This window comes from Rhipicephalus sanguineus, chromosome 3 (genome assembly GCF_013339695.2).
Source record: "Rhipicephalus sanguineus isolate Rsan-2018 chromosome 3, BIME_Rsan_1.4, whole genome shotgun sequence".
NCBI classification, from domain to species: Eukaryota; Metazoa; Arthropoda; class Arachnida; order Ixodida; family Ixodidae; genus Rhipicephalus; species Rhipicephalus sanguineus.
The window spans coordinates 83,793,801-83,804,604 of NC_051178.1; the positions used below are offsets into that span (position 1 = coordinate 83,793,801).

At 47.6% G+C, this 10,804-nt stretch overlaps 1 protein-coding gene across 1 annotated transcript in view; it reads left to right on the forward strand.

Annotated features, from left to right (window-relative positions):
• Positions 1–2,363, forward strand: part of LOC119386798 (uncharacterized) — a 46,109-nt gene extending 43,746 nt beyond the window's left edge. Inside the window, exon 8 of the mRNA XM_037654072.2 lies at positions 1,548–2,363. Within this exon, the coding sequence (XP_037510000.1) occupies positions 1,548–1,911 (364 nt within the window). The 3' untranslated portion in view covers positions 1,912–2,363. The remainder of the gene's footprint in view (positions 1–1,547) is intronic.
• The last annotated feature ends 8,441 nt before the right edge of the window (positions 2,364–10,804 follow it).

Sequence of the window (10,804 nt, forward strand, 5' to 3'; positions counted from 1 at the left end):
CGAACGATTTGCAGCACGAAAGACGATAGGGGATATCGGTGTAATAATGAAACTTGTTACGATGGCGTTCATCGTGCGCGCGATTGACTGGTATTTGACAAAGAATATGAGCAATTTTCGTTTGCTTTAAAGGACTCTCTGCGGCATCAGGGGAGAGAGAGAGAAAGAAACAAAGAGGAAAGGCAGGGAGAATAACCAAGCTTTGGCTCGGTTGCCTACCCTACATGTGAGGTGGGGGAAAGGGGGAATAATAGAATAGAGAAGAAAGAGCAAGAGTAATAAAGAAGAATAAAGAGTTAGCTTAAACACACAACATGAACTCGCGCTGGTAGTTCACACGCGCTCGGTCGTCTTCAAGCAGTACAATACGGCTTTCGTGGCCTTGTGCAAGCACGAAACCGTAAGCCCAGATCCCAGGATCTTCTTTTCTGATAGTCGAACACATGCGGGGCTGTGAAATTCCCACTCTTTAGGATTGAATGTATATGAAATTATTACAGTAACTACGGGAATGCCAGAGCCGCTTGAGAACGCAGACCTTGTTTTTCTTCAGAAGCGCAGGTAATACATCTTGCGGTGACAAATTCAAAAGAAGCAGCAAGCAGTGAACCATGACATTCAGAACCTGAGAAATTGCTGTAGTACACTATACTACGGGCACAGCTTATTTTATTGCTATATATGGACAATCTCGGCTGGTTTTTGTCCGTCCCCGTCGCCGCCGGCGCCATTCACCGCATATGTATAAGTATGTATATATATATGAAAGCCCCAAAGGAAAATAATTCAGAAAAATGCTTCCGAGGCGCGGAATCGAACCAGGGACCACTCGCTCCGCAGCCCGTGCCGCTAAGCACTACGCCACGAAACTCAGATCCTCTAGGCAGCTAATGGCGAGCGTTATATACACACCCTTTACCGCCCGCCGGACTCGGAGATGGCAGGCGCTTATAAGCGTTTCTTCATTACCAGCGAGATGGCTCGAGGAGCGCGCGCTTATTTCAAGGAAAGAAGGGGGGCGAGCGGGGGTTGTATGTCTTGTGCTTTCCCCGCGATGTCCGCGCTGAAGCCACAGAGCGTACCAAGGTCACTTCTCATTCGCCCGCTGCAGCGGCCGCGTTTGCGAAAGGAGCGCGCTGTTCCAACAGAAATAAGTAACAACTGCGACATTTAGTTCGCGCTTGTCCTGTGTGTACCTGTTCGTTCGTTTCGTGCGTCCTGCTTTATATTTCAGCAGTGAGCTTCGAGTATCGAGCTGTGACGCATGATAGTTCACGCTTGTCCTGTGTGCCTTCTTTTCGTGCGTCCTTTTGGCTCGAGCGACGCGCTTGCAATTTCGAGCTACTTTCCGTTCTTCGCGTTACATTCCACTTTGTTGCTATCGCATTCATTGCTTTGCCGTTGCGGCGAAACTGTGACTTTTTTTTAACGCGGGGAAAAAAGCTTGAAAGGCTAGCTCACTCTTGGTGGGCCATACGTTTCGGTTGATTTCGTTATCTTTAGAGTGTATAGCTGTTGAGTTTTGTCATTTTCTTATTACTCTGCAGAAAACTGAAGACCAAGATGGTTCGCTGTCTACAAGATAGCTACTTGTCTATCCACGACGCTCAGCCTAAGCCGGATGTGGCTGGAGCCACAAAAGTGCTGGAGGCTTTCTTAGACCGAATGCAGTGCGTACGCGCCCAGGGCCTGTCGGACGACATCAAAAGCGATGAAAATACCAACCCGCAAAGCGACAACAGCGACGACCCGGAAGGCCAACCCGACGCTGGCGGGACTAAAACCAGCGGCTTTGCGAACCTCACGGCATATCAAGGATTGAAAGGCGGAGCTACTTCCTTTTATATCCCAGCGTCTGCTTCGGTCGCTTTGCTGTCGATCAACATTATTTTCGTACTGTTTTCAGCGTAGTTCAAGTGCTTTTGGCAGTGTGCGTGGAATATTCCTTCCATATAGTATGTGCTGAACATGCCATATAAACTGGAATTGTTTTGTTTTATTTTTTCAATGGGAAGAAAAGTGAATTCGCTTTAAAAGAAAACGACAAGCACTGCGCCGCCGGAAAAAAATAACGTTATTTTATATGCTGCCTTCAGAGATTTGCACACGTATCAACGAAAAACAGATACGTGCCGTGTATTTTATCTTTCCTCACTTGTCTCTTCGACGCTCTGATCATGAAAATGTTTCCCGCATACCATTACCTTTTCATTGCACATTTCTTCTTTTATTACTACTCGTGTATGAGCAGATGGTTTAATCAAACTTACATGCACATATTAACAAAAATTGAAGGTATACAGAACACACACAATAAGAAAAACGTTCTTTGGAAACGAACGTTTGCTTTATCCACACGATAAATTTAACGAATAAATTACTGACTGCACATATTACTGTTGATTAAATTTTTTTGCCGTGCTCATTTTGTTGTTAGAGCAATGAAAGCCGTATTTTCTTTATTAACGACTGCATTCCTATGTTTCTACGGAGATCGACATACAGCAGCTGCCTCGACCTCACGTTTGTGTCACTAGCCCGAGTGACAAGGTGCAGTGGTTTGCAGATAATGAAACCCATGGGAGAGGCCACATTTCCACTTATTTGAAAATCAAGAGCCCGAGCACGTCAAACAATTTCACCGCTTCTGCACGCATCGATTGGCCAATGTTGAGGTCACTGGTAGCAAGAAAATGATGTATCAATTAAGGGAGGCTGCTCCCAAAGCTAATTATTATTGTGGGCCTTCATCGAATTTTTGCGGTTGTGAAGCGGAATTGGAGCGGCTCACAGCAATTCATCATCTTGCCGAACGACGCTATAGGCACACTAACGCCCGTATTCAAAAACCAACCTCATTGGGATCTCATATTTTCCATACATTTGTATACATTGTACGTGCGTTAATAAAGGTGACAAAACGGTAGCAGGGTCAAAGATAACTGCAAGACTGGTTTGTGAATACTAGCCCTGATTGTTTAAGAAACGCACTAAAGGCACAATACCGATAAGGAAAACGCGAGATAAAGATAGGGTTTGTTTGTTAAGACGGGCCTAAATCGATTTACGACTTGAGGTAGACAAGGCGTCTGCAGAATATTCAGCGTCGAATCAACTTATTCCAGTTTCGTAGGCGGAAATCTTCATTGAGTCGCTTGATTAACACGAGCCTGTATCGAAAATATGGATGATTCTTCGTGCCTTACGAACATCGTCGCACCAACATCGCCCAATAAAGTGTCTTGCTCTCCACCACAGTCATCAGGAAATATAAGTCGCACAAGATTACTGCGTGAAGGTCGCTGGTCTGGGGTCCGCATCCGCCTAGCGTTAACTAGGAAACCAGCCAATCCCTAAAGCTTTTAGGGTGGACAATCTGTTCTTCCTGGAGGAGCTTCAGGCAGGCTTGACAGCATGCAAGCGACCATCACCGTGGCCTGATGGGGTCACCTATGTGGCTCTGTGCAACCTCGGTCAAGCAACTCGGCTTGCCCCTTTACAAATGTACAACGACTCGTGGCGCAGCGGACCGGTCCCTTCTTCCTAGAAATCCAGCCGCCTCGTCCATCTGTTGGAACCAGGTAAATATACTCCGGACTTGACCTCCTATCGGCCCATCGCACTTGTCAACTGTTTTAGATAGGTGATGGAGGGGATGGTATTGACTCGCCTAGAGTGTTACCTGGAGCACTATGAGACATACCCTGATGCTATGAACAGTTTGCAGTGTGAACAGTCCGCCATAGATGACGAAGTTGAGATGGTTTCGTCTGCACAACAGCAAGAATGCATAAAAAGATTATGTTCTTGAGCGTGAAAGGCCCACACGATAACGTATCGCACGAAGCCATTCTCGGTGCCTTGGGAAATGTTGGATTGGGGGGAGGGGGGCATGTTTATCAATACACTGACAGCTGTTTGAAGGGCAGGACCTCCTCAGTACAGATTGAAGATGGTCCATCAACGCACCACTGCACCTGTCGTGGTGTGCCTCAAGGTGGAGTTGACAGACCCATACTTTTTAACCTTGTGCTCCACTGCTTCGTTGACGCACTTCCGCGATCTGTGCATCTACAAATATACGCAGAGGACATCTTCATGCGGGTGTCGGAGGTGACGTGTCTCCATGTACGTTCCGCGCTTCAGAGGGCGGCCACATTGACATCAAATTAACTTCATGGACAGGGACTTGAGCTGCCATCAGAAAAGTGCTCGCTTGTTACGCTCACGTGCGGGGCGATAAGCCCGTATGTCATCGGATACGCTCTCATTTAAGAGAAGATCCATAGCTTTCTGAGAGTAATAGTTGATCGCAACCTGTCCTGGAGCCCTCATATCGCCTGTATGAGAAAGGTGCTCACCATGATCACCCACGTGCAAAGATTTTTTGCTGGAAAATTCGTGGGGTGCCTGTACGAGCTATGCCTCAACTTTAAACCGCTATGTTCCTCACTTTAATGCGCTACAGTTTACACGTACTATGCAGGACGCGAAGAACAAGCGTACATATTCTTCAGTCGCTTCAAGCTCAAGCACTCGGAATATGCCTCGGCCTTCCGAGATGGACAACTTCAGCCGCGATCTGACTAATCGTTCTCGCGTGTTTCGCACTAGGAGGTCTGTACTCGACTAGAGGGTCTATAACCCTGCGCGGCGGGTCATTTCAGTGAATGCGATAGCAAAAATTTGAAATGTTATAAGTAAGGCCAGCAGCAAACTCCTTTACAATCCGATCTTGCGTAACTCTAGAAAACGTTGGCGTGAGGGCATACGGCCGCTCTAGCCAGCGAAGTGACATACGTGCCGTCTGTCGTTTCAACGCGAAGTGGTTAGATCACAACACGTACAAGGGCATACCAGCCGCGTGTGCACGCCCTTATGGCCAATGTTCGCAGTTGCTGCCCTAGCGAGGCAGCGCGTATCTCCCTCCCCCCGGCGCCCCATGCTCCTACGCCTTACGAAAGGTTGGCGGGGCGTTTCCTCTCTGCTTGAGGAGCTATCGACAGCAATCCTCTCACGTGGGCGATGTTATTGCATGCGCCCTTCGCGCAACGGTGGCCGGCTCGTTTCTTCTCTAAATCACCCGCGTTAGTCGGAAGCGCTCGCGCCCCTTTATTCGCACGTAGAACATACTACGGACGGGCCATTGTTACCAATTTGGACTTTATACGGTACATGACAGCGATGGCGATGGTGAAAACCCGCCGAGAGTGTCCATATATAATTGCTGTCGCAGGAGAAATTCCCATGTGGTCGGATTTCATCACTCCGTAAAACTAACCAGCGGCCCTTTTAGGCAATCTCAAAACGCCCATGAGATCTTGAATCTGCAGTTTCACCCGGCAGCCTCTTTTCTCTAATTGAAAAGATAATTATTTTAATCGCTACAGTTAGTGCCGTATTTGATGTCTCCTGTCATTTTAACCCCTAACCGTTTTATTTAGAGAGCTTTTGTGTCAAAAATGTTAAATTTTTTCTACTTCATATTGAATAATTTGTTTCTGAAAAGTATTGTTCAATCACGAAACAAATAGAAGGGTATATTAAGTCAAATTAGCATAATGACGTTTATTGTCCCATGGCATACTAGTGTTTTTTTATGATTCACGAAATAATCTATCAGTCGCGAAACTAGCGAATATTATCACGGGGTCGTGATGTCGACGAATACAGCAGTCGTCGTGTTTAGGCTGAAACTCATTATTTGGCCGAACTTGTGGCCGGGAAATGAAAACTCAAGGTACAGCAATGCACGCTCTATACTGATATCGGCGAATAAGGCGTCGGACGTCGATAAAAACTGAACATCGCTGAGATGCGCCGTCTTTTATACATCACTCATCGAACTTTCCAGTCTTATCACTGGTGGTCGCGCACGCTCTGGGATAATCTAGACTATTCGCGTCCTTCGCGCAATGTTAAAAAAGTGATCTACTACAATTGAGAAGCTTCTCGAACACTGGGGCGCGGTAAGCGTCGAGCGTTGTTATAACCGTCCTTGCTGGTCAAACCCGAATACATCAAAATACAACACGAAGCGGGCGTGACAATACAACATGTTAAGTCATCAAAGTACACTTCGGCATCTGAGTATTAAGCGCCTGAAGAGTTGAACGATGACAAAAGGCTTCTTTTCCGCGACAATGCACGAGCAACACACGTGTCACTTCACTGGACAACATTTTCTAAACACAACTCTCAATGAAATGTGAAAGGGCGGTTCAAATAAAAGAAATTACCAAGCGAGTGCTGCCATCCGTGAAGCGACACACGAACAAGCTTGGAAACGAGCGAGTCTCGTCAGCGCCTCGTCTATCTTTCTGTGCCTGGGCGAAAGAGAGGAGCGCAATGGGAACCAGTCGTTGGCGTTAGTGTGGCTTTTAGCCGCCAGGCGCCGCCACCGCAGTAGACCCGCCGTCGCGTCGTTGCTTGCGGAAACGAATGCCGTGGCTGTTTTCGAAGCTGCCATATGGTTCAGTTTCTGGCTGTATTCGCGCTGTTTAAAGTATAATGAAAACTTGTAAACGGGAACCATGAAACACTTGTGGTTCTGGAACACCAGCCTACTTCAAAAGCACGTAAAGTTCGCGGCTATTTCATCGAGGCGCTCCCGCGCCATCTACTAGACCGATACCAGAGAGCGCATGCCAGTAATACGCAGATTGTTTTGTCACTGTTATGTTCGCTTGACTGAGAGTCAATTTTGACTCTGTGGAAGTCGATTTTTGAAAGGAGCGTTTGCGATGAGCTAATACTGAAAGCTTGGGCGCTTAATGTTCCCTGATGCATACTGCCGTCTACTAGTGCAGCACGCCTGAAGTAGGAGAGGAGAAAGAGGGGGAAGCGTAGGAGAGGAGAGGGCGATACATATCACGTACTGTCGCAGCGCATTGTCTTTAGGGAGCCTTCATGTGTGCACGCCCCCTCCGTTTTTAAGACTGGTTACACACTACGACGGGACGAACGGGTGCCGCTATAAGGAGCTTCGCCCCTAAAACAGCTGCATATGCGGCACGCTTCCTGCAACACTGGCCGATGTGTGTGAACAGGCGCTGTTGTTCAAGTCTAAAGTCGTAGCGCCGACTCTCAACTTGAGCCAGTGTGACCAGCGTGAGAATTGCGGCCTGTTGTCAGTTGCTTGAACTTGTATTTGTATTTGTCGACGGATTGTTGTAGCCTCAAGTATCTGGCTCATCTGGCATCTTTCTTTTCTCTTCCATTTGGCCTTTTCGGTAGTGAGCAAAGTAAATGCCGCATGGCTGTCGATGTGGACGCTTTTGTCGAATGGGGCAGCCTGTTAGGCCTTGTGTACGCGTTCATTGTGACACTGTACTTGATGATTGTCTCTTTTTTCGCCGGTAGCGCATGTGGTGTCCATGGGCTCCGATTATTCCGCCTCGGGACCAAATGCCAGCGTTGCACATGGCCGCGATTGCGAGGCAGCGCTGCTACTGGTACATCCATTCGTTGACTGTTTGGACGCAGCACGGTCACGTTTAGTGGCACTTGACATGCTTGGTTCAGTTGTTACCTTGGGCCCCAAACATGAAGGGTAGTCTACAAAGACCGACGCTACTGTATCCTTCTTGAGCCGCCGCTTCTTATAATCTGTGAAGTCTTGGGGTCGTAAATGACGGCTACATATTCTAGGGTAGTTTGAAGATGTATTAGGAGACTAATCATCCCACCTAATTACTGCAAGCCACCTCTCCCGAAGATCAGCGGCAGCTGGAGTTTCATGGAACGACAGCCAAACAGTGTATTAAGGCGAAAGCCTTAGATGCCACTTGAAACGCGAAAATTGACCATCGGCGGCGTCCAGCGCCGTGGGCTTCGTAATACGCGTGGCCGTTCAGCGCCAGCTTCCCGTAGTCTACACGCGCAGCGCCGCCACACGGCAGCGGCGAGCGGAGGCGGAGCGCGCGCTCGACGTCCCGAGGAGAGCGTTCGCTCGGGCACTGAAAAAATAGAGGAGGCGCTGGTTGTTACCTCACGCTGTACAACTGGCGCGAACTGAAGAAGCACGCGAATTCAAAACGATCTGGCAAGTTATTGCCAGAGGAGTCAGATTTTGTGTACATGTCACTGTATGCAAGCACAAATTATCGCCAAGATGAACTCTGTGTGTTTCACTTTCGTATACGCTTAGAACATGGCCCAAACAATATTCTATGCATGCCGCGTACTGTCTACGGGTAATGCGAAAGTTTACGCCAGTATTTCGCATTTCATAACCCGCAAAGGACTTCCATTTTATATCAAACACTTTCGCTTTCGCTCTCGGCGTCAGGCTGTTAATATAACACCTAAACATGCTCAATATTTACAGGAAACATCCGCTGCAACTAAACACTTTGCGGGAATCAGTGTAAGTAAATCGGTGCAAGGAAAGGCTTTCTTGGGTGCTCATTGCGTTATGGGATGCTACAGAGCCGCACAAGAAGTTTAGCATGTAGCGCCGCGCCAGTCTTGGTCAGCTTGCCGCGAAAAGAAAGAAAGGAGAGCCGCGTGGATAGGACAGAACGTTCTGCAAAGGGTGTGTCTCTTCGTATAATTCCCATAGGGAGGCGAAATTCAAACGCTCCACCGACGATAGCGCCGAGAGTGCCAAGAGCGCCATTATGTTACGGCCCTTGCGGATGGCCGCCGGGCAATGGCGGCGATTACACAGGGCTTACGTCGCTTACGTCGTCGGGGCAACAGTAGCAACAGGCGCTCGCTTCTCACCCCCTTCCCTCCCACTCCACGCGGCTTTTTCCTTTTTTTGCGCGCTTCTTTTTGTACTCTCCCATGCCACACTCCGGTTTTTTTTTAAGTGCGAATGCACTTTATAAGCGACCCTGAATCCGCCGTCCCATAGCAACGGCGCGAGGAAAGGAGAGGAGCGTCTGTAGCAACGGCGCAGCGACGTCACACCCCACGTGACTGCACGCGCTCCGCCTCCTCACCGCGGTTTGCGCGGGCGCGCGCCGGCTCCGCACCGCTCTTCTAGGTGGCATTGGGTGCAGTCATAGGTGCAGTGCTTCGCCAGGCTTCGCCGCTCCTTCTCTCGCCGTTCGCTCTCTCTCGTCCCTGCGCCCCACTCTCCCGTTCGCTGGCTGGGCGCCTCTCGAACTGTGTGCTCGAGACGCCGCTGTGAAACGCCAACGGCGACCACAAGGCTGAGATTATGGCCGTCAGGTACAATGACAACACAAACAGATGCTGATGAATGTGTAAATAAATGGTTACGGTACAAATCCTCGTCTCGTCATTAATTTACGCCATTAAAATTACTGCGCCGTGTACTCTCGGCGCAAGAAATGCATTCGCATTTCCTCACGATTCCCTACGGGGAGGTGGGGGCATTTTTCTTTCGCGTGCGTTCGCGCGCGTGCTATGCGTGGCCGCGCATTCGTATTTGCCCGCAGCCTGCATGTTTTGAGCATAAAGGATTAATCCACCCACGTTTCTCTGACCTTTTTTTATTGCTCTGTTTCCGAAACTCAAGATTTGCATGTATTGGGGCACGATACAAGTTAAGGAGAAGAACAGAAGGGAAGAATTCACAGTGTGTGCATGACTAAACACGAAAGTTCATTGTAAAGTTTAGTAGTTACAAATTAAAAAAATCGAACACATTGAAATGTGTAGGCCCTTTGACGTGTACACATATAAGGAACACGATTTGCATTTGGCGCAATGCTGAACAAAGTGCAGAGGAGCCTCTGAGGAGAGAAAATCATGAAGTTTAAAGAAATGTCAGTGCATCGCAAGAACATAAATGAGCGCAAAATATCTAAATATGAAATAATAATGCAATTATCTACTCATTAACCGTTGTACTGATACGAAACACAAAACAACCAGTTACATATTTGCTCAGATGTTGCACAAATACACATGGAATGCTGGATACCTTCACTATATAAGCAAAATGAAAAAGATCAGATTTAACAGTGTAAGTAGTACATTGCACTAAAAAGAGCAATACACATTATATGGTACTTGAACCCTACTTGAGAGTTAGTTGGGGGAAACGGGATGCAGGCGATGGTCAATTTATACAGCAGCACGTAACATTCGAAGAAAAGCGTATTATTCAACGACCAAGTGAAATAAGCCTATATGCAGCTTTTCTTTCACCGCGAATACAATGCCTAGTTGAATATAACGTCACTGAAGGGAGGACGTCATGCCGGGTACACTGAGCACTTCATTGTGATAAACGCAAACAGTAAAGTTCTGCATATAGGACAAATCTGATGCCTACACATGAATTCTTAGAGCGGTTTTTTGCATGGGTGATTACAGAGATAATACATAAACAAGAAGATTACTTCTTCAGCCGTAAGTTCGTAGCACATTCACGCACCGAGAAAAAGAACTGGGGACAAGATAGAAAGCTGGTCCACTGGAGCTGCAGATCGAGACTTCGCAGAGAGCAGATTCCACAGCTGTTAACCCCTCCTTGGGCAAACGCATCAGTTCTCGCCTTCTCGAATACTCCGAAAACGTTTCCGTTCTGAAATAAACCAATGGAAAGCTATGAATTCCAACGATACAAATTACGCAGTCACATCACGCAAACGTAGTTTCGTCGTCTCGGCTCAATGCAAGCTGCGATAAATGGCGTCTCAGAAACGCGTACAGAAAATGTAATGTAGAAAATAGCGAACAAATATCTCAGTTCCATTACTTCGTCAATTTTGAGACGAATGTTTCGAAGTACCAGGTAAAAAACTCTTATCTGTGAACCCCGAAACCACAAAAAAGTTATTGTCACAGTCAATGCGTGGAGCGTTGTCGTTGCTGAGCTATTTCG